General features: G+C 39.2%; 3 protein-coding genes across 3 annotated transcripts; all 3 read left to right on the forward strand.

Annotated features, from left to right (window-relative positions):
- The first annotated feature begins 725 nt into the window (after positions 1 to 725).
- On the forward strand, positions 726 to 3,227 carry LOC140758672 (G-type lectin S-receptor-like serine/threonine-protein kinase At2g19130). The gene has a single exon (XM_073094915.1). It carries the CDS (start codon positions 726 to 728, stop codon positions 3,225 to 3,227), a length of 2,502 nt encoding a protein of 833 aa, XP_072951016.1.
- Positions 3,228 to 12,916: 9,689 nt separating this feature from the next.
- Positions 12,917 to 15,606, forward strand: LOC140758673 (G-type lectin S-receptor-like serine/threonine-protein kinase At2g19130). Its single transcript, XM_073094916.1, has one exon. The coding sequence runs from the start codon at positions 12,917 to 12,919 to the stop codon at positions 15,368 to 15,370; it is 2,454 nt and encodes an 817-aa protein (XP_072951017.1). The 3' UTR covers positions 15,371 to 15,606.
- A 3,836-nt stretch (positions 15,607 to 19,442) lies between these two features.
- LOC140759532 (G-type lectin S-receptor-like serine/threonine-protein kinase At2g19130) lies at positions 19,443 to 21,972 on the forward strand. Its single transcript, XM_073096116.1, has one exon. It carries the CDS (start codon positions 19,443 to 19,445, stop codon positions 21,945 to 21,947), a length of 2,505 nt encoding a protein of 834 aa, XP_072952217.1. The 3' UTR covers positions 21,948 to 21,972.
- Positions 21,973 to 25,176: the final 3,204 nt, after the last annotated feature.

Raw genomic sequence — 25,176 nt, forward strand, 5'->3', positions numbered from 1 at the left:
TATATGATCTTTCAACCACCCATATATCTCCCTTCAATCTTTTTATATATATCTTGCCTCCTACCATCTATCTGTCTCATTATATATTTATACTCCTATCACCTATTTTTCTCATTATATATTTATATAATAACGCTGTAATTTAAATTTATAAATCAAGTCAATGTCATTTGAGTTAATTTTTTTTTAACTTGTTTACTGTTCCTGTAGTCATGGGGATTGAAGTGATGGTCAATAATCTCGATATGCGTGACTTTCCATGCATTTTGGTCTTCATTTTCTGTTTTTACCAATCATATGTTTGATTTAACGAGGGAAAGAAATATCTCTTTTACCTTTGATAGAACGGAACCAAGAAATTGACATCCTGCGCAGCGGTTACATCACACCGTCGATTCATTCGTTTCAACGGTCCTGATCGGAGACCCCGTCCCATCTAAGTCCCCAGTATACTTGAGAATTTCCGAGTCTTCTTTTGTGGTCATCCGTCGACACATTCCACACCAGACGGAGGAAGACTTCATGCAAGAAAACGACCCAAGTCAATGACCCAAAGAAATGCAAGCGTGGGTCCCGCATTTAGCAGTCTTGTTATTGGAGCCCTTCCTCGAACCTAGCCATTGGGTTTCATTGGAGACTTACTTCTGGGTAGGATTTCTCTGCGACCAGTTTAATATATAGTAGCTACCTTCTTCTTTCTCTCGCCCCATTTTGTTTCCCCAAAGATGGCAGCTTCAAGCAATCCATGGCGTACTTTATTATTCTACTTCTCCGTTCTTATTCTTCTCTTCCAACCTGCTCTCCTCCAAGAAACTGACACCATCTCTTCCAACCAATCTCTCTCCGGGACCCAGGAGCTCATCTCCCAAGGTTACCAATTTACTCTCGGCTTCTTCCAAACAGACAACTCTTCCCAAAATTGGTACATGGGAATCTGGTATAGAACTGTCTCACAGATAACATCAGTTTGGATTGCCAATCGAGAGAACCCAATTGCAGACCCTTCCTTTTCTGAGCTCAGAATCTCCGACGATGGCAACCTTGTCCTCCTCGACCAGTCCAAGTCCGTAGTTTGGTCTACAAATGCAAATATAACATCCAATTCCTCTGTTGCTGTGATCCTTGACAGTGGAAATCTTGTTTTGAGAGATGGCTATGACAGTTCTAAGGTTTTCTGGCAAAGTATAAACCACCCAACAAATACTTGGCTCCCTGGAGCCAAGCTTGGGTTCAACAAGATGAGCGGAGTTGATCAGAGGCTTAGTTCTTGGAAGAATTTAGAAGACCCAGCTCCTGGGATCTTCTCTCTTGAGCTGGACCCAAATTGGACTAGCCAATACGTCATACAATGGAACAAAACACGGGACTATTGGACTAGTGGGGCTTGGAATGGGAAAATCTTTGGCTTGGTCCCAGAGATGATAGCGGGGGCTTGGAATGGGCAAGTCTCTAACTCGGTCCAACAGATGACGGGGGCTTATAACTACGACTTCCAATTTGTGAACAATTCAGAAGAGAGCTACTTCACGTACTCTGTTAAAGATGACTCAATCACCTCCAGACTTATCATGGATATCTCTGGCCAAATCAAGCAGTTAACTTGGACTGAGGCGTCACAGGAATGGATACAGTTCTGGTCCCAGCCAAAAGCTCAGTGTGATGTTTATGCTCTATGTGGGCCTTTTGGAAGCTGTAATGAGAATGCATTGCCCAACTGCAACTGCTTAAAGGGATTCAGCGAAAGGGATGCAAGTGGTTGGGCTTTGAGTGATCATAGTGGGGGATGTGTAAGGAATTCTCCATTGCGATGCAACATTAAACATTCTGGGATGAAGACGGGGAAGGATAAGTTTTATACTATGGATAGTGTGAGATTGCCTGATAATTCTCAGAGTTCAGATGCTAGGACTGCTGAAGACTGTGAATTGGCTTGCCTAAGCAACTGCTCTTGTACTGCCTACTCCTATGCCAGTGGATGCTCTCTATGGTATGGTGACTTACTTAATTTACAAGACCGATATAATGGCACTGGGGGAGGAACTCTTAACCTTCGCCTCGCTGCTTCAGAGTTTCCTAGTTCCAAAAGCAACAGTGGACTTGTAATTGGTTCGGCTGTTGGTGGAACTGCAGCAATTCTTACTTGCCTCGCAGTTATTTTCATCCTAGTTTGGCGACATCGGAGACAAAGGCTTCAAAGAATACCAAAGACAGCCGGAGGTGCTCTCGTGGCATTTCGATACAGCGATCTGCAGCTTGTGACAAAGAACTTTGCGGAGAAATTGGGGGGAGGTGGCTTTGGTTCTGTTTTCAAGGGATTATTACCTGATTCAACTGTAATAGCTGTGAAGAAGCTTGATGGCCTTAATCAGGGAGAGAAGCAGTTCCGAGCCGAAGTGAGCACGATTGGAATAATTCAGCATCTTAACTTGGTTCGACTTCTTGGTTTTTGCTCTGGAGGAACAAATAGGCTACTGGTGTATGAGTACATGCCAAATGGTTCACTAGACAAGCAGCTATTTCAGAACACTCCGACGGTCTTGGACTGGAACACAAGGTACCAAATTGCTCTTGGAATCGCAAGAGGACTAGTCTATCTGCATGAGAAGTGCAGGGACTGCATCATACACTGCGACATTAAGCCGGAGAACATTCTCTTAGATGCATCCTTTATTCCAAAAGTGGCTGATTTCGGATTGGCGAAGCTTGTAGGCCGAGATTTCAGCCGAGTTTTAACTACACTGAGAGGAACAATAGGCTATCTCGCGCCGGAGTGGATAACCGGTGTGGCTATCACTGCGAAAGCTGATGTTTATAGCTATGGCATGATGCTTTTCGAGATTATATCAGGCAGGAGAAACACAGAGCAAGGGGAGGGAGGGAGAGCATCTTTCTTTCCTACACTTGCTGCAACCAAACTTATGGAAGGGAATCTAGAGGGCTTGTTAGATCCCAGGTTAGATGGTGATGCCAACTTTGAAGAACTTGAAAGATCTTGTAAAGTGGCATGTTGGAGCATTCAAGATGATGAGAGTTCTAGCCCAACAATGGGTCAGATTGTCCAAATCCTAGAGGGATTTCTTGAAGTTAACACACCACCGATTCCACGATCTCTTCGAGCTCTTGGAGAAAGTCCAGATTACATAAATTTCTTTTCAGATATGTCATCGAATCAAAGTTCTCCTTTGCGGAGCGACGCTTCCACTAGCTCTCAAGCTAAAAGCCTGTAGAGCGTAGACAATCTGTTTGCATTGTAAATACTTCCTATTTCACTATGTTTTTAATCAATTTGTTTTGCTTTACTTTTTAAAAGTTTCTCGCAACTATACATGCGAAAGAATTGAATAATTATGTTATACCTATTTTCAAGGTGTTTTTCTCTCTAAACATTACATAGAAAAGAAATCAAAGTACTAAAAATACATGTTCTCTCGGTGTCATACTCTCGTTTTAATGCGACAACTTTAATGAGTGGATTATTTGAAGGCATACTTCATTTCAAAAGAGATACGCAACAGATAACATTCATTGCTATTTTAAAGATACTCAACCAATCAAATCGAGAAACGCATGCATCATGATCCTAATATAATCTTTATTCCTCGCTAGTATTGCAATCGTTCATATCTTTCTCAATAGTATAGTTTAAGTGCAGAAGGGCAAGACTAGAAACCCTAGTTGCTGCTGTCTTCCCTTCCCATTGAGCGCTAATTTTTATCCTTAATTTTTCTTCATAAATTTTGTATGACCCGCACCAAATATGTGCCCCTCACATGGGTAGAACTCACGTGATTATTACATGACCTACTGATCAATGTTTCGACACAATATATAAGAGAAAAACCCCACATTTCTATAAATACTACAGACAGAAGAAACCCGAAACACCAAGGTCATAACAAGCCCAAAATACATATCCATAAAAATATAAATCAATGCCCATATAGGAGCTATAATCTATTTAGCTTAATTTACATGAATAGAATAAGATAAGAAATAGAAGATTAATTACTAGTCTTCGCTAGATCCTCCACGGCCTCGTGGTTATCTACTAATTTGAAAATAATTTCACCAAATGATGATAAGCATAAAGCTCAGCAAGTATCCACTGCTATAGTTTAAAAATAGTGTAATAAATAATACAACAATAAATAAATATAATATGCGCATCATGATCAAATCAATGCATAACTATCCCCTACTCAACATGCTCATCTAAAGTGCACATGTATTAGCAATCGATATCCTACCATACATTAATTCGGACTATCAAGTTCTTAAACTCGAGCTCACACCAAGCTTCACCTATAGACCACGTCAACACTATACCACATGATATGCATCATCTTAGGCTATTAAGTCTGTAACATAAGCTCATGTAAAGCTATGTGCGTAGGCCAGATCAATACTCGCACCCGACAACGCACATATTCCTAAGGGAAGGTAGACCCTAGTGATAGAATCGCCAGCCCATCACTCGATGAACAACATGACCAATTGTTCACCACCACAAACTAAGAACCCAAGTCATATGCTTATCACATAGGTCAGTATTACAAATCGATACTACCATCCAAGCCTTTGTCTCCACATCATCGTACCACCATGTAAAAATTATGAGTCGTCACTTATAGATGCCCTCACCATACGTCATCGGGTATCGCTAGGTCTACATCATTCTGCCTTTCTCTCTATATTAAGTATCCTAAAGGGTGTGGCTCTCGTCGATTGATAGTAAATCATCCATCGGCCAGCGAAACGGTTGCTTGATTATTTGTGATCAACAGATTAAGACCTCAGGCGTGGGCCCAAATATATATAAGTATAATAATATCCCCTGCCCCTAACCTTGGCTGGGGAGGTGTCGAGTTTGTCGAGATGCAGCATCAACTCTCTTTATGGTCGTGCACGAGTGAAAGTAACGTGATATTATATAACACAACAAGCATAATGAACACATATCATTATCATTTAATACGGTGCTAATGCACATGATCATGCCCAATAAATATGCGTAGAAATCATGATACGCAAAATCTTACTGAACAGCAAAATAAGATTAGCATGCACTACGTGCAACAATAATAGGAAGAAAAACGTATACACATGATGATGTGAATGTGATGATATCATAACATAAGTTATTTCATTTTCTACACTACTCCTAGATTATAAAAGTTTTACTTGCTTGAAATGCTTTTCTGATACTAACTGCCACTATGTCACATGATCATTCTCATAGAGTATGAAGTCCGACTCAATAAGGAAAGTAATAAAAAAGCATAAGTGATTAATTAAATAGCTCTACTAACCTTCTTTATAGGCTTAGGTAGGTCAATCTACGGATTCTTATATTTATTAATTGAGTTGAGCTAGCATAGTCGTACCAAAGCCTGACACGTTATAAAAAATAATTAAAATAATTTACCTTGAACTAACATTCCACTAATTATTATTGATTTAAAGTAAATCACATAGGCAACATTTAATTATTTTGCTTCGTTAAATAAGACAACCTACTTAATACAATGTCCCTACAGTAATCTGTATTAATTCTTCAACACAAGCAATTAATACAAATACACCTAGATCTTTTAACCAAAATGTAATCGACCATGCTAAATCCCAATTATGAGAATTAACACAAGCAATTAATACAAATACACCTAGATCTTTTAACCAAAATGTAATCGACCATGCTAAATCCCAATTATGAGTTACTTGTGATGGCACTCTTAGGCCATAGTTTGATTTATTACAACTAATTTACAATAATGATATGACTAGCAAGCGACCCTCTAAAATAATTAAATATATTTATGTTGACATAGATAATTAAACAAAGGATTTGAAAATAGATTAAAATCAATTGATCTATTTAGGTTAGCCCAAAGCTCAAAGAAATGGGCTGGGTGCAACCAACCCAAAAACCACCCACTAAGTTTTGGACCCGAAGCCCAAATTATCTAATAAAGCCACTTGGGCCAGGCAACACCCACAAACTTGGGCTAGGCTATCTGCAGCCCAACGACACCACAAGATGCTTTATGAAACACTCAAACCTCCAAATACACGTGTAAACCGCGTGGGTAATTCTCCCCACGCGGTGCATCACATGACTTGTTAGTACAAGGATTTCACAAGACATACAATAGCACAATTTCACCATAATTAAACTCAACCATAAGAGTCCGGATACAAGTTCCACAGGCCACAATAAGCCTTCTAAATATACATCCAAAATATAATGCTAAAGTCCAAAATACATCATCAATCATAACGCCCTCGTAGGGGCTTAATACAACTAAAAGACATACTGAAAAAGAAAGGCAACTACTCCTCGCTACTCGCACCTACGTCTCCTAGCTCTAAAATAATGCCATCAAGAGGTGGTGAGCTTACAGCCCAGTGGGTAGGATTCATACCATCTAAAATAATGACATCGCATGTGTATATACATTGTATGCCTATATTTGCTAGCAATAACAATATACTTGTTGAGATGGCTTAACATGAGTTACTACATCAATACAATTGATAAAGATTATCAGTCACTATCTTGGAACATGCTAGTTCCTAACGTATCAAGATAAGTCCACACAGATATAAATCTTGATACAATCTCTTATCCATACACATATCAATCATAGTGTTTACATGTTATGTATAGCAATAAAATAGCAGTTTAGTCATCTTATGCCTACCAAAGCATTAATCATACTTATCATCGCTCACCAAGCTATTCACCACACAGGGTAAATACTCTTAAGAAACAATCATCCATCACATAATCATCCATCATCTCATACATCGAAGGGGGATATATACACATCTAGCGGTGATGCCACCTGCATGTGTATGGCGACACTATATGTGACCGGTTGTCTGTGGCCATCAGACTAAGGACCCCGGTCGTAAGCCTATATCTCACACTCTCTAAATCATCACCGCCCTCAGCGGGAGAATTAGGAGCTCTCGGCTCATCAACAGATGCCCTAACCCTATGTCGTCGGGTACCGCTAGAGTTATATCCCCGCCTCACAATCATGTTCTTCTATCATCATAATCTAGTCCTGATTATGTAGTATAACTACCTGAATGCCACATAGGCTCCCGACCTCAGGTGTAGGCCGCTAACAGTATAGTCATATAAAATACACTCTACCCTTAACCCTGAGCTGAGTGAGTAAGGGTACTACTACCTAGTCAGAACCCGACTACTAATGATAGGTGGAAGTGGTGCAGTGTCTATGAGTGTATAAAGCATGTCATAGTCATCATGATCGTTACATTCTATATTCACAACAGATATATATATGCAAAGGTATATCATATAGGATACCTGTAGAGCATCATCACATGCTTATGCTATATTAACAACCTCATAATATCATGATAAGCAAATTATCAATAATTGCATATGTAAAGACATAACATGGTATATTAAATGTATGTATTAATATCGACACTTCCTATAGTGTCATGACAGGTATAATGACTACAACTATATTATTCTAGATTTGTATTACTCTATTTGCCTAGAGGGTCTCCATAGTATGCTAAATCTCGTCAGCTAGCCGGCTCCTCCGGAATCACAAAATCCTTTTCACGCAGCGTCAATCCTATTAATTCACGCATGTAACGCCATACATAAGATTAGCAAACTAATAGAATTAATTATCTTATTAGAGGATTTATGTTTAGGCATATATATGAGTCGGGGGTCTCCAAAGGTGAATCCCATGTTATCCTAAAATTCACATGATAATAAATTGTCATTACGGGGGTTAGGCTAATTAATTCGGGTGGAAATAGTTAAACAGGGTTATAGGGTCCAATTGGCCCCAATTGGGCTAGTCTCAAACCTAACCCAATAGGCAAGAAGGCCTTGGTGGGTTGGGGACCTAACCACAGCCCACCAAGGTTGGATTAGTGGGCTGCAGTCTGCAGCCCACCCGAGTCCAATTCGATGGGTTGCGACCTGCAGCCCACCCGAGCCTAAGTTGGTGGGCTGCGGCCTACAGCCCACAAACACCTATCTCCCCCTATCTCCTTCGAAGGAGAGAGACAGAGGGGACGAGACGCAAAGGCTCGATGCTGCCGGTGGCCCACGCCGCCGGCAACTCGCCCTCAAATTGGCGGCTCGCGACCTACGCCGAGGAAGGAAGGGAAGGAAACTATGGAGAGGAAAAAAGGAGGGCGTGGCTTGGCTCGACGGGCGTTACCCTGCCACGGAGGAGCCACCGCCCGTCCTCCCCGCCTACGGGAGAGCGAGAGAAGCTCGCCCTGTGGCTGGGGTGGTCGACGGGGCAGCGAGGCAAGCTCCATGGCCGGCGGCCATGGAGGTCCCCTCCTCCCAACCCAAGGGCCCGAAGCCCTTCCAGAGAGCCCTTTCCCGGAGCTCTCGGACCGACGGCCGGACGTGGGGTCGACGGCCGCCGAGGATGATGGCGAGATGGAGGGAACTAACTATTGAATTTAATGGGGTTGAGGCTTACCGCGATCCACGCGCTCGGCTTCGTCAGTTCTGGAGCTCCGTCGGCTCCGGCGTCGGCAACCCACAAGAGAGGGAGAGAGGTAATGAGGTGGAGGAGAAAATGGGAGGAGGATTGGGATGGCTGCGATGATGGGAAGGAGATAAGGGAGATGGGGAAGGTGGCGTGCACGGCAAGGGAGGGGAGGAAGAAGGAGAAGAGAGGACGGGGGGGTGGTAGGCGCTTGTGACGCACACGCTCAGCGCGTGCGTCATGGGATTTTTTTTTTAAATTGGGGTGTTACACTTTGGGGCTTGCAATGGTGTGAGGAAGTTGCAGATGAGATGCTAATAGGGCTCGGTGAGCTAAAGTGAGGAGAGAGTTTGGGGCTTGGGGGGGGGGGGGGCGGGGGAGATGAAGTTAGAGGGGAAAGGATGGGTTCAGCTGGTGGCCTTTCTTTGAGACCAGCTATGAAAGGAAATTTGGAAAAAGAGAGATAGAGGGGGGCAAATATTCTTTCATGCCTTTACTTGGGTACTCACCACACCTTATATAGTGGCTACCCATAATAAGTAACTTGCTCTCCAAGTAAAGCTGAAAATAGACTAGACTTAATTTAAATGTCTCATGACTCAACCCAACCAAGTGTAGAAAATAGCTATGTAGGAATTTCAAATGGGGGAAGAGTTGCCGATGAACCCAACCATAACCTAGCTGACCGTATCGACACGCTCCCCTCGACAAGTAGAAGCCAGCCGAGAGGAAGCCTAGCTGCCAGAGGTGGTCGGCAGCGAGAATCCACCTTGCCTCGGCTGCCCGGCGGCTCAATCCACGAGGGCCCTGAAGGAAGCCACCGAGGGCATCCTCGCAAAAAGGGGAAGCTCACTGAACTAACGCGACAAGGCACGAAGCCGCCGATTGGCTGAATCACGGTGAAAGCGATAGGAGGAAACACTAGTGGAAAAAACTCAAATTAATTAACTAATTATAAATCAGACTTATCTGAAGAATGAGGGAGCTCCGATGCTTCGATCCATGGGGTCAGTGATTTTGCGGCACTCCGGCGCGATGGGAAGAAGGAAAAATAAGAAGAAAAAAACGAAAAGGAAGGAGAGAGAAGAAGTGCACCATTTTTTTTTTTTTTTGATGTTACAAATTTTGTGTTATTGTAAGTATCAAATACTTGTTCAACATTATTTTTCGTCATCACTAATCATTCATCTCATTTCTAATAAACCCTATATATATATATATATATATATATATATATATATATATATATATATATATATATATATATATATATATATATATATATATATATATATATTACCCTCAACAATCTTCTTCGTTCATTTCATTATCAACATAAATTTTGATTTGTATTGTTCTTGTCTTCCGTACGTTCTCTAGTTATAGTGGCATGATAAACTCTTTTTAAATTCACATAGGGTTGCAATTAAGTCAATCCTTAGGTTTTACATTAATATTTTGTATTTTTATGCACCCACGTAATTTGTTGCGTAACTCGTTGGATACGAACGTAAATCAATCGCTAGCAACTTACGTAATTCCATGGATAAATTTGACTACTACCAATACCAAACAAAAAGAATCTTCAAATTTTATATATATATATATCTAAATAATTCTATAGGTACCTATGTAATCACCTATGTAATTCCATATAGACTAGTGTAACCCGTTAACTGTCAACATAATCTGCTAGGCCCCCCCCTTATTCGCTATTGACCAACGTAACCCATTTACGTTGGTGACATGTGTAAGACGCTTAGTACCAACGCAAGGTCTTCTAGATACCCGCGTAATAATACATGGGAACAAACGTAAGACCTCCAATATTCCTTGTTTTAATAGTTAATATATTTTTGTCGTGCAGATAATTGGATGAAGAGATGGATGCTTATGCTATTTCAAAAACTATATAATTCTTTATTTTAATCGTTATCTCGTGCCTTCGACGATGACATTTGTAATGAAGATAGAGAGATAAATGAAGACATTAAATTCTTTTCAAAGAACTCAAAAAACTTCTCACAACTCTACTCTCATGTAATCTCATATAATAAGGAATAGTTTTTCCTCTAAAATACTCTACATTTTGTGTATAAATGATAAACATGTCAAATTATTTCTCCATACTTTATTAAATGAAAAGTAGAATTGTCATAAACTTTTAAATAGTAAGACGAGAGCAAATTAAAAAATAATAAAATAGGAATAATTTGTAATGGAAATAAACATATCTTAAATTGCAAAACTCTCTTGAAATGTTGTTCAAATTATTTTACATATAATACCAATTATAATTTTATTCTTAGTTTGACTAAAATTATTTTAAAATTTCTGTCACTCTGTCTCTCTCTCTCTCTCTCTCCACACACATATCTCATTCTACAAACTAAAAATTCTCCCTAACTCAAAATTTTCATTCAATACCATTTATTTCTTCTCTCCTATCATCTACCTACCTTATTATATATTTACAAATATGCATCACATTCTTACATATACACTTTATATATCAAATCAATATCATCTCAGTTAATTTTTTTTTTTTTTTACTTCTAACCATTCCTATATGAAAAACACATAAACACAAATATATATCTAAACCCTAGGCAATGATATCACTCCTTTACTTAAGTAAAAAGCGAAAGAAATATTAAAAAATAAAAACAAAGATGAATACCAAGATTTTAACGTTGAAAACCCCAAATGGGAAAAAACCACAGATTCAAACTCGGATCAAAACCAATCACTAAATAATGACAGTTATAAGACTGACTCACAAATTAACCCGTCGATCCCCACGACTTTATTCCACTCAGTCTTGTTTGCTAGAACCCACGATTCACCGCTTCTCGTGATTGATATCCAACTTAAATAGCCCTCAAGATTGATTTTTCGTTTAGATAGCATTTAAGACAAAAGTTTAATGGCTTATAGAAGAGTTGGACCTTGTTGGTTAAAAAAAACAATGTAGCCTCAAGAATTCTCCTTCAATTGCTTTCACCCAACCCCCCTAGAATTAGGGCATCATAATGCTTATATATGTAGCCAAGATAGAACCAAATCCAAGTCATATCCGTAATCACGAAAGTTCAAAATTTGCATATTACGCAGGTGCATTCGAATGCAACTCGAGTGCGTTCGAACGAGCCCAAGTGCGTTCGAACGTGGTGGCTTGAATTTTATAGGTTGCGTTTGAACGCGCAAAAACATTCCTCTGTATGTGTGAACGTATGCAAGGTGAGTTCGGACGGCCCTTAACTACGTTCGAACGGCCCTTAACTGCGTTCGAACGACAGAAACAACATTCTCTGTATGTGCAAACTCCATACACGCGTTCGAATGGTCCGAACGCGTTCTCTGTATGTGTGAACGCTTGTGCTCGCATTTGAACGACCAGAACGCATTCTCTGTATGTGTGAACGCCTGTGTTCGCATTCGAACGACCTGAATGCATTCTCTCTGTATATGTGAATTCCTGAGAGCACGTTCGAACGCGGTGTGAACATGAAAACCCTTCTCCTTTGATATTCCAAATTTTCAATCCAAATACTTTCTAGACTTATATAAATGCTCATTTATATGTATAAAAACACTTAGCATATGTTGTATACAATTGCCAACACTAAAAACCTAACACTATAATCATGCGAATAGAAAGTGCCTGTAACACGCTCAAATCATGGTCCAAAATCTCATGTCGTCTTTAATTTTTCCTGTTAAATGTTTGATTTAACGAGGAAAAAAGTTCTCTTTTCCTTCGCCAAAAAGGACCAGGAAATTGACGTTCTAAGAAGCGTTACATCACACCGTTCATTTATTCGATCTAACAGTCGTGATCGGAGAACTCTATTTTGTGGTCCTCCAACAGATTACACAGCAGAAGGAATGACTTCATGCAGCCCAGGAATTTGACAATCCGAAGACAATTAGAAAAGCATGCGTGGGTCCAACATTTGGAAGTCTTATTATTGGTGGAGCACTTGTTGGGTTTCATTGGAGACTTACTTCTAGATAGGATTCTCTTCAACAAAGGAAGAAGGAATTTGTCGCTTCCAGAGTTGATTAAGAATAGAAATATTATGTTTCACCTTTCACCCCCTATGTCTTTATGAATTTATGATTCACATCTTATCTTTTGCATTTACATCAGGATTTTTTTTCTTTTTTTATAAAATCTTTTCCTATATCTCTAAAGGGTACTTTAGAAAATCTAAATCGAATATTCTTTTTTCTGATATATAAAAAAAATATAAAGTCCAATAAGTCACAAAGTAACTGTAAATTTATGAAAATATAGGGAGTAAAATGAAAAACTTCTCCAGATAGCTATATATTATATTCCTGCATCCTGACAATTTAATATAGTGGCCATCTTCTTCCTTCTCTCCTCCCAGTTTGTTTCCCCGAAGATGGTAGCTTCAAGCAATCCATGGCTCACTTTCTTCTTCTTTTTCTCCATTCTTATTCTTCTCTTCCAACCTCCTCTCCTCCTTGCAAGTGACACCATCTCTTCCAAACAATCTCTGTCCGGGACCCAGAAGCTCACCTCCCGAGGTGGTAAATTTGCTCTCAGCTTCTTCCAAATAGGTAACTCTTCCCAAAATTGGTACATAGGAATCTGGTATAATACTATCTCAGAGAAAACATCAGTTTGGGTTGCCAATCGAGAGAACCCAATTGCAGACCCTTCCTCCTCTGAGCTCAGGATCTCCGATGATGGCAACCTTGTCCTCCTCAGTCAGCCCAAGTCCATAATTTGGTCTACAAATAAATATATAACATCCAATTCCTCTGTTGCTGTGATCCTTGACAGTGGAAATCTTGTTTTGAGAGATGGGTCTAATAGTTCTAAGGTTTTCTGGCAAAGTATAGACTACCCAACAAACACGTCGCTCCCTGGAACCAAGCTTGGGCTCAACAAGGTGAGTGGAGTCGACCAGAGGCTTCGTTCTTGGAAGAATTCAGAAGACCCAGCTCCTGGGATCTTCTCGCTTGAGCTGGACCCAAATGGGACAAGCCAATACTTCATAGAATGGAACAAAACTAGGGTCTATTGGACTACTGGGATTTGGAATGGCCAAATCTTTAGCTCGGTCCCAGAGATGACAGCGCATTATAACTACGACTTCCAGTTTGTGAACAATTCAGAGGAGAGCTACTTCATGTTTTCCGCTAAGGATGACTCGATCACCTCCAGACTCATCATGGATATCTCTGGCCAAATCAAGTTTTTGACTTGGATTGAGACTTCAAAACAATGGACACTGTACTGGTCCGAACCAAAAGCTCAGTGTGAAGTTTATGCTCTATGTGGGCCTTTTGGAAGCTGCAATGAGAATGCATTACCCTACTGCAACTGCTTCAAGGGATTCAGCGAAAGGGATGCAAGTGGTTGGGCTTTGAGTGATCATAGTGGGGGATGTGTAAGGAATTCTCCATTGCGATGCACCATTAAACATTCTGGGATGAAGACGGGGAAGGATAAGTTTTATACTATGGATAGTGTGAGATTGCCTGATAATTCTCAGAGTTCAGATGCTAGGACTGCTGAAGACTGTGAATTGGCTTGCCTAAGCAACTGCTCTTGTACTGCCTACTCCTATGCCAGTGGATGCTCTCTATGGTATGGTGACTTACTTAATTTACAAGACCAATATAATGGCACTGGGGGAGGAACTCTTAACCTTCGCCTCGCTGCTTCAGAGTTTCCTAGTTCCAAGAGCAACGGTGGACTTGTAATTGGTTCGGCTGTTGGTGGAACTACAGCAATTCTTACTTGCCTCGCAGTTATTTTCCTCCTAGTTTGGCGACATCGGAGACAAAGGCTTCAAAGAATACCAAAGACAGCCGGAGGTGCTCTCGTGGCATTTCGATACAGCGATCTGCAGCTTGTGACAAAGAACTTTGCGGAGAAATTGGGGGGAGGTGGCTTTGGTTCTGTTTTCAAGGGATTATTACCTGATTCCACTGTAATAGCTGTGAAGAAGCTTGATGGCCTTAATCAGGGAGAGAAGCAGTTCCGAGCCGAAGTGAGCACGATCGGAACAATTCAGCATCTTAACTTGGTTCGACTTCTTGGGTTTTGCTCTGGAGGAACAAGAAGGCTACTGGTGTATGAGTACATGCCAAATGGTTCACTCGACATGCAGCTGTTTCAGAACACACCGACGGTCTTGGACTGGAACACAAGGTACCAAATTGCTCTTGGAATCGCAAGAGGACTAGTCTATCTGCATGAGAAGTGCAGGGACTGCATCATACACTGCGACATTAAGCCGGAGAACATTCTCTTGGATGCATCCTTTATTCCAAAAGTGGCTGATTTCGGATTGGCGAAGCTTGTAGGCCGAGATTTCAGCCGAGTTTTAACTACACTGCGAGGAACAATAGGCTATCTCGCACCGGAGTGGATAACCGGTGTGGCTATCACTGCAAAAGCTGATGTTTATAGCTACGGCATGATGCTTTTTGAGATTATATCAGGCAGGAGAAACACAGAGCATGGGGAGGGAGGGAGAGCATCTTTCTTCCCTACACTTGCTGCAACCAAACTTATGGAAGGGAATCTGGAGAGCTTGTTAGATCCCAGGTTAGATGGTGGTGCCAACTTTGAAGAGCTTGAAAGAGCTTGTAAAGTGGCATGTTGGAGCATTCAAGATGATGAGAGTTCTAGGCCAACAATGGGTCAAATTGTCCAAATCCTAGAGGGATTTCTTGAAGTTAACACGCCACCGATTCCACGATCTCTTCAAGCTCTCGTCGAAAGTCCAGATCACATAAATTTCTTTTCAGACATTTCATCGAATCAAAGTTCTCAGGTGCGGAGTACCACTTCCAATAGCTCTCAAGCTAAAAGCATGTAGGCAATCAGTTTTAAGTACCCGAGGATGAGGCCCTATTACGTGTCTATATACTATCTAAGTGTACTCATGTAAACTTATATACTTCAAACTGCTCATCATTTAAGCTTCTTGCATATATTTTAGATAGTAATCACCATAAGAATCAATTGCTCTCATATGGCAGTTGTCCAGTGCGGAGTAGTGTAGCACTTATTCTACTTTTTCTAATGCAATATGATGAAGATCCTCATTCGTACTCATTTGTAAATAATGGTTGTATCATTTTGAGTACATTCACATGTATAGAATTATCTTGATCTCAATAGATGGTACTGTATTTCCTTATGCTGCATGATGTTTGTCATTTGTTAACTTCCCTTTGTAAAGGTGAAATAACAGCATTTTGTTTAGTAGTTAATTAAGTTGATTTCAGCTTCTTATAGTTTCATTTTATTGTCCAGCTTGATGCCTCTGCTTTTTTTCGTTGTTATTATTGACAAATATAATATTAGCTTATATTCGCCTAACATTCTAATTGTTTCAGACTGACAGTGTTCCTATGTGTTTAAGCTACGACAGTGAGCCCAATTTGAGTTCTAACATGTAGGTAAAAGAGTACTTAGTTGACGTGGTTATCATCGAAAATTATTAATGAAGCTATGTATCGCGAGCTTGCTAATGGAGGCATATCAAACCATTAGAGATATAGTAAACTGCATCATTATTTGCAACAATGATGAAAAATGAACTTTCAGTTAGGATCTTCAATTTGCTGTGCAACGAAGGGAAGACTTTAGTCCCAGAAACTATCATTTTCAAATTATTATTTTCTCTATCTTTCCATGTTTGAAGTAAGAACATTATCGGAGTCCTTCAAGCCCTTAGCTACATGGTTGATTTAGTCTGTTGACCAAGAATCTAGTAGCTCTCGGTATATTTATTGAATTCTTAGCTGGATGATCTGTTAGAAAGTATTATGAATCATCAACAGAGTAGCCAATAAGTTTATTTTCGCTTCCAGTTGAGGTTGTACATAGATGATTCTTTTTCCTCAAGTGGCATGTATCTTCTTTGATTTGTATCGAATTCAATTGCCAGCTTGTTCTTTGATTTGTTCTCTTATTAGATGAACAGTATACTCTCAGCATTTGTATATGCTATCTGATGTTTTATAGTACAGTTGAACCCAATATTTATAAAAGAATGGTAGATGGCAATGACTTGAAATGGGTAATTTCAGAACAACAGCAGCCACCAAGCCTTCAGGAGTGGCTACACCATATAACCTCCTGCAGTTGAAGCCTCATGTTGCCGTCCTCAATTGCATCCTTCTACTCCAGCATATTTAATAGAAATCTCTCTTGGTTGGGTTCCTAGGCCAAATCCATCTCTGGTGTGATGGTTCACACCTCCCCACTGTCGATGAGGCCTCCGTCGACTTCCTCGACCTTCTCTTTCTTCCCTCGCTTACGATCCTTTGTATGATTTTTTCCAATCCTGCGGCAAGCATGCCACAGTTTGTGATTGACCGCCAACGACAATGACCGCCGAGGTGGTTTTCCCTCAAAGGCCCAACCTGGTTGCGACCGTGTGGATTATGGAGCCTAACTCTATTTTTTTGGGCCATTGTAGGCCTAATTAATCACGTTTTATTTCTTTTTAGGGGGTGGGGGGAGGGAGAGAGGAGGCATTTTGGTAATTTTACTAAAATATATTATATTGCAGCATATTTTATAATTTTTCAAGGAAATTGGCATTTCATTTTTTTATAAAGAAAGTCCTTAGATTGATTGATCGTATCATTCATTTCAACCCACCGTTCCAACTTAATACATGAGAAGATAGAGGGAATAGGGCAAGAGCCCTAAGTACAAGTCCATATTTGGCTATATTATAGACCGAACAATAGTAAAAGCAAGTATCAAACTAAGTACTCAAGCACAATAATACGAGAGGAGATAAAGCAGACAATTTAGAAGCAAGCTTCTTGCTTGGTTAACCGATAACATTACAGATAGAATAGCACGAGCTTTGAAAGACTAGGCACTCAACCAAAGAGCAAGCTCAAATAGAAATATAGTTCGATGATATGCCTACATCCACTGGCGGTGCAAAATTTTAATACACTAGTAGAGATACAAAATACAAGTATTTTTAAGTCCCGAATCTCCTCCTAACATAATAGAGGTGTGCTCTTTCAAAGCCCTCACCTTTTGCTACAAAATCCACTATTTAATGCCCTAAAAACTATCATAATGGTATTTATAAGTATGACTTATGAATATGAAATACAAATCTTCTTGGCTTGAGCATTTGAAAACCCTGGAGTTCATTCAAATGCCTGCGGTGAGCAAGCAACTTCAACTATTCTTAGGCTCAATCTCAAGCTCATTCAAATGGCTTTTTCAAATTTGAGCCAAAAACAATAATTACTTGATAGATACGGTACCATACAAAAAGAATATCGAGGCACAAGAGGCACCGGATATGTGAGTAGTATGATATATTATGATATGCATAATATTTATTACATTCTTATTCTTAATGTTATGTGCTTACTATATTATTGATGATATGATCTATGTATCATAAATCATGTGTGCTTTAATAATGATGAATATGGAATGACAATTATGATAAGAATTTATGCATCGGAGGTAGAGGTCATAGATCTAATGATACCCAATGAGTAGAATAAGGGTATACTTTTGAGTTACGTGATTTTGATTTTGTTGCAAGTAATGATAATAGAGATATAAGATATCGAGGTGGATATGGGTTATGACTAGAGTCCTTAGTTCGATGACTACGAACAATCAGTTATATGCAGTGTCTCAGTCATGTACAAGCAATATTATTGTTAGTTATCTATTATTTCTTACAATTTGTATTTACCCTATATGATTTATAATATGTAATGTAATCGCTCTATGTGAACTTATGGTATAATGGGTGTTAATTAGTTATGCTCTCTATGAGCCTATAATATGATATATAATTGCATAATATGATATGATAAGTCATTAATTAATGATAAATGAGATTTGCCTACTAATTATTTGGATTTTATCTTGCAATTACTACATTTTACATTATATTTTTAGACTATTCTTGATTACACTTATTAAGTGTTACGGTCATCACTTTTTAGTGAAATGTGTCATTGATCTAGAGGAGTTTGCTACTATTTAATAATTAGTTATTCTATATTAGAGAATACTATTCTAAATTAGAATCAAATTATCTTTACTTTAGATTTAAAATACTATCCAAATTATTCTACACATACACAAAATCATAATTTTACTTTCAATACGATTAAAGTTATTTTAAAAAAAATTATGTATGATCTCTCCGCCACCCATATATCTCTATCCACATATCTCGATCTACAAATCAAAAGTTTTAGCACAATTATTTTTCCTAAATTTTTTGTTATAATTTTTTACATATCTCGTCTCTCCTACCACTCACCTATATATGTTTATAAATATGTATTGCATAATTATAAGAGAGCACTTTAATCTAAATTTATAGATCAAATCAATGTCATTTGAGTAAAATTTTCTTTTTCACTTCTTGACTATTTTATGTTCACCGGGAAAGAAAGTCATCATCCGCGTCCATAACACGGTCAAATTATAATCAATAATCTCGAAACGTATGACTTTCTATGCATGTTGGAATTTATTTTTTTCTTCAGCCAAATGTTTGATTTAACTAGGGAAAAAAAATATCGCTTTACCGTTACTAGAACGAACCAAGAAATTGACATCCTCCGAAGCATTATATCACACCATTGATTCATTCGATCCAACGGTCCTGATCGGAGACCCGGCTATCTATAGGGGAGACCGTCCCTCGTCCGTCCTATCCAAGTCCCCCATGTAGATGAGAATTTCCGACTCTTCTTTGTGGCCATCAACGCATTCCACAGTCCGCAATAGGCGGAGGAAGACTTCATGCAAGAAAATAACTACATTTAAATGACCCAAAGCAATGCAAGCGCGGGTCCTGCATGTAGAAAAGTATTGTTATTGGAGCCCTTCATAGGAGCTGCCTTCTTTCTCTCGTCCCATTTTGTTTCCCAAAGATGGTAGCTTCAAGCAATCCGTGGCGTACTTTATTATTCTTCTTCTCCGTTCTTATTCTTCTCTTCCAGCCTCCTCTCCTCCTTGCAACAGACACCATCTCTGCCAATCAATCTCTCTCGGGGACGACCCAGAAGCTCATCTCCCAAGGTGGCAAATTTGCTCTCGGCTTCTTCCAAATAGGCAACTCTTCCCAAAACTGGTACATAGGAATATGGTACAATACTATCTCACAGAAAACATCAGTTTGGATTGCCAATCGAGAGAAGCCAATCGCAGACCCTTCCTCCTCTGAGCTCAGAATCTCCGACGATGGCAATCTTGTCCTCTTCAACCAGTCCAAGTCCATAATTTGGTCTACAAAAGCAAATATAACATCCAATTCCTCTGTTGCTGTGATCCTTGACAGTGGAAATCTTGTTTTGAGAGATGGGTCTAACAGTTCTAAGGTTTTCTGGCAAAGTATAGACCACCAAACAAACACTTGGCTCCCTGAATCCAAGCTTGGGCTCAACAAGGTGAGTGGAGTTGATCAGAGGCTTATTTCTTGGAAGAATTCAGAAGACCCAGCTCCCGGGATATTCTCCCTTGAGCTGGACCCAAATGGGACTAGCCAATACTTCACACAATGGAACAAAACTAGGGACTATTGGACTAGTGGGGCTTGGAATGGCCAAATCTTTAGCTCGGTCCCAGAGATGATAGCGGAGGCTTGGAATGGGCAAGTCTCTAACTCGGTCCAACAGATGACGGGGTATTATAACTACGACTTCCAATTTGTGAACAATTCAGAAGAGAGCTACTTCACGTACTCTGTTAAAGATGACTCAATGACCACCCGATTAATTATGGATATCTCTGGCCAAATCAAGTTTTTGACTTGGATTGAGACTTCACAGGAATGGATACTGTTCTGGTCCCAGCCAAAAACTCAGTGTGATGTTTATGCTCTATGTGGACCTTTTGGAAGCTGTAATGAGAATGCATTGCCCAACTGCAACTGCTTAAAGGGATTCAGCGAAAGGGATGCAAGTGGTTGGGCTTTGAGTGATCACAGTGGGGGATGTGTAAGGAATTCTCCATTGCGATGCATCATTAAACATTCTGGGATGAAGACGGGGAAGGATAAGTTTTATACTATGGATAGTGTGAGATTGCCCGATAATTCTCAGAGTTCAGATGCAAGGACTGCTGTAGACTGTGAATTGGCTTGCCTAAGCAACTGCTCTTGTACTGCCTACTCCTATGCCAGTGGATGCTCTCTATGGTATGGTGACTTACTTAATTTACGAGACCACTATAATGGCACTGGGGGAGGAACTCTTAACCTTCGCCTGGCTGCTTCAGAGTTTCCTAGTTCCAAGAGCAACGGTGCACTTGTAATTGGTTCGGCTGTTGGTGGAACTGCAGGAATTCTTACTTGCCTCGCAGTTATTTTCCTCCTAGTTTGGCGACATCGGAGACAAAGGCTTCAAAGAATAACAAAGACAGCCGGAGGTGCTCTGGTGGCATTTCGGTACAGCGATCTGCAGCTTGTGACAAAGAACTTTGCGGAGAAATTGGGGGGAGGTGGCTTTGGTTCTGTTTTCAAGGGATTATTACCTGATTCAACTGTAATAGCTGTGAAGAAGCTTGATGGCCTTCATCAGGGAGAGAAGCAGTTCCGAGCCGAAGTGAGCACGATCGGAATAATTCAGCATCTTAACTTGGTTCGACTTCTTGGTTTTTGCCCTGGAGGAACAAATAGGCTACTGGTGTATGAGTACATGCCAAATGGTTCACTAGACAAGCAGCTATTTCAGAACACTCCGACGGTCTTGGACTGGAACACAAGGTACCAAATTGCTCTTGGAATCGCAAGAGGACTAGTCTATCTGCATGAGAAGTGCAGGGACTGCATCATACTCTGCGACATTAAGCCGGAGAACATTCTCTTAGATGCATCCTTTATTCCAAAAGTGGCTGATTTCGGATTGGCGAAGCTTGTAGGCCGAGATTTCAGCCGAGTTTTAACTACACTGAGAGGAACAATAGGCTATCTCGCGCCGGAGTGGATAACCGGTGTGGCTATCACTGCGAAAGCTGATGTTTATAGCTATGGCATGATGCTTTTCGAGATTATATCAGGCAGGAGAAACACAGAGCAAGGGGAGGGAGGGAGAGCATCTTTCTTTCCTACACTTGCTGCAACCAAACTTATTGAAGGGAATCTAGAGGGCTTGCTAGATCCCAGGTTAGATGGTGATGCCAACTTTGAAGAGCTTGAAAGAGCTTGTAAAGTGGCATTTTGGAGCATTCAAGATGATGAGAGTTCTAGGCCAACAATGGGTCAAATTGTCCAAATCCTAGAGGGATTTCTTGAAGTTAACACGCCACCGATTCCACGATCTCTTCGAGCTCTTGGAGAGAGTCCAGATTACATAAATTTCTTTTCAGATATGTCATCGAATCAAAGTTCTCCTATGCGGAGCGACGCTTCCACTGGCTCTCAAGCTAAAAGCCTGTAGAGCGTAGTGTAACACTTGTTGTACTTTCTCTAATGCAATATGATGAAGATCCTCATCAGTACTAATTTGCAAACAATGGTTGTATCATTTTGAGTACATTCACATGTGTAGAATTATCTTGATCTCAGTAGTCCGTGCTGTATTTCCTTATGCTGCATGATGTTTGTCATCTGTTAACTTCTCTTTGTAAAACAGTAATAACAGCATTTGTTTAGTTGTTAAGTTGACTTTAGTTTCTTATACTTTCATTTAATTGCCCTGCTTGATACTGGTGAATACCTCTGATTTTTTTTCATCGTTCATATTGACAAATATAATATACTAGATTATATTCGTCGCCATTTTAATTGTTTATTTTATAACTTGTGCTGAATATTATCAGTTATAGATATTATAACTTGTTTATATTATTGGAAATTATAACTTATGCTAGTTTATAGATTAGATAAGGGATGTAATGGTAACATATTCTTGTCTCTTCTTTTCTTTCCTTGAACTAAATAGAGTATATTTATATTTCTCTTCTCTTCTATTAGTTACATCCAAACGAAATGAAATAGAGTTATTTCCCGTCTTTTCTCGTTCACTTCATTTCTCTCATATTCTCTCCAAATAGGGTGTTAATAAGAAAGCAAAAGGAGCCCAAGTACGTAGTTCATGCTTATTTAAGATTATCTTTTTCTCTATTCTAGATTAGAAAACACTATTCTAAATTAAAAAATAGTCATCAAATTATTCCTGTTTTAGATTTGAAATATGAGAGTTGTTTTAAAAACAGGAGATATATTTGATCGTTGCACTGTTTCCCCATTTTATGTTTGCATTATAAATACTTCCTATTTCACTATTTTTTTTAATCAATTTGTTTTGCTTTACTTTTTAAAAGTTTCTCACACCTTCACATGCACAAGAATTGAATAATTATGTTATACCTATTTTCAAGGTGTTTTTCTCTAAACATTACATAGAAAAGAAACCGACGTTTTAAAAATACATGTTCTCTCAGTGTCATACTCCCGTTTTAATGCGACAACTTTAATGAGTGGATTATTTGAAGGCATACTTCATTTCAAACGAGATACGTAAGAGATAACATTCATTGCTATTTTAAAGATACTCAACCAATCACATTGAGAAACGCATGCATCATGATCCTAATATAATATGTATTCCTCGCTAGTATTGCAATCGTCCATATCTTACTCAATAGTATAGTTTAAGTGCACAAGGGCAAGACTAGAAACCCTAGTTGCTGTTGTCTTCCCTTCCCATTGAGCGCTAATCTTTATCCTTAATTTTACTTCATAAATTTTGTAAGACCTACACCAAACACATGTCCCTCACAAGGGTAGAACTCACGTGATTATTATATGACTTTGGTCAATATTTCAACACAATATATAAGAGAAAAACCTCACATTTCCATAAATACTACAGACAGAAGAAGCCCATAACACCAAGGCCATAACAAGCCCAAAATACATATCCATAAAAATATAAATCAATGCTCATGTAGGAGCTACAAACTATTTAGCTTAATTTACATGAATAGAATAAGATAAGAAATAGAAGATTAAACACTAGTCTTCACTAGATCCTCCACGGGCTCGTGGTTATCTACTAATTTGAAAATAATTTCAGCAAACGATGGTAAGCATAAAGCTCAACAAGTATCCACTGCTATAGTTTAAAAGTAGTGCAATGAATGATGCAACAAAAAGTAAATATAATATGCACATCATGATCAAATCAATGAATTACTATCCCCTACTCAACATGCTCATTTAAAGTCAACATGTATTAGCAATCGATATCCTACCATACATCAATTTGAACTATTAAGTCTTTAAACTCGAGCTCTCATCGAGCTTCACCTATAGACCACGTCAACACTATACCACATGATATGCATCATCTTAGGCTACTAAGTTTGTAACATAAGCTCATGTAAAGCTATGCCCGTAAGCCACATCAATACTCGCACCTGACAATACACATATTCCTAAGGAAAGGTAGACCCTAGAGATAGAATCACCAGCCCATCACTCGACGAACAACATGACCAATTGTCCACCACCACAAGCTAAAAACCCAAGTCATATGCTTATCACATAGGTCAGTATTACAGATCGATACTACTATCCGAGCCCTTGGCTCCACATCATTGCACCACTGTGTGAAAATTATGAGTCGTCACTCAAAGACGCCCTCACCATACGTTATCGGGTATCGCTAAGTCTACATCATTCTACCATTCTCTCTATCTTAACTACCCTAAAGGGTGTGGCTCTCCTCGATCGATAGTACATCGTTTATCGACTAGTAAAATAGTTGCTTGATTATTTATGATCAACAGACTAAGACCTCACGTGTGGGCCCAAATATATATAAGTATAATAATATCCCTCGCCCCTAACTCTGGCTGGAGAGGTGTCAGGTTTGTCGAGACGTAGCAGTCACTTTCTTTATGGCTGTGCACGAATGCAAGTAATATGATATTATATAACACAACAATCATAATGGAACACACATCATTATCATTTATTACGGTGCTAACGCACATGATCATGCCTAATAAATATGCGTAGAAATTATGACACGCGAAATCTTACCAAACAGTAAAATAAGATTTGCATGCACTACGTGTAATAATAACAGTAAGAAAAACATATACACATGCATAATGTGAATGTGATGATATCATAACGTAAGTTATTTTATTCTCTACACTACTCCTAGATTATAAAAGTTTTACTTGCTTGAACCGCTTTCCTGATACTAGCTGCCACTACGTCACATGATCATCCCCATAAGGTACGAAGTCTACCTCAATAAGGAAAGTAATAAAAAAAGCATAAGCACTAATACCTCCCACTAATTAATTAAATTACTCTACTAACGTTCACTATAATCTTACGTAGGTCCATCTACAAATTCTTATATTTATTAATTGGGTTGAGCTAGCATAGTCGTACCAAGGCCTGACACATTATAAAAAGTAATTAAAATAATTTACCTTGAATTAATATTTCACTAATTATTATTGATTTAAAGTAAATCACATAGGCAACATTTAATTATTTTGCTCCGTTAAATAAGACAACCTACTTAATACAATGTCCTTACAGTAATCTGTATTAATTCTCTAACACAAGCAATTAATACAAATACACCTAGATCTTTTAACTAAAATATAATCGACCACGTTAAATCTCTATTATGAGTTACT

The sequence above is a fragment of the Typha angustifolia genome, chromosome 4 (assembly GCF_048772165.1).
Source record: "Typha angustifolia cultivar Huaian chromosome 4, ASM4877216v1, whole genome shotgun sequence".
Taxonomy (NCBI): Eukaryota; Viridiplantae; Streptophyta; class Magnoliopsida; order Poales; family Typhaceae; genus Typha; species Typha angustifolia.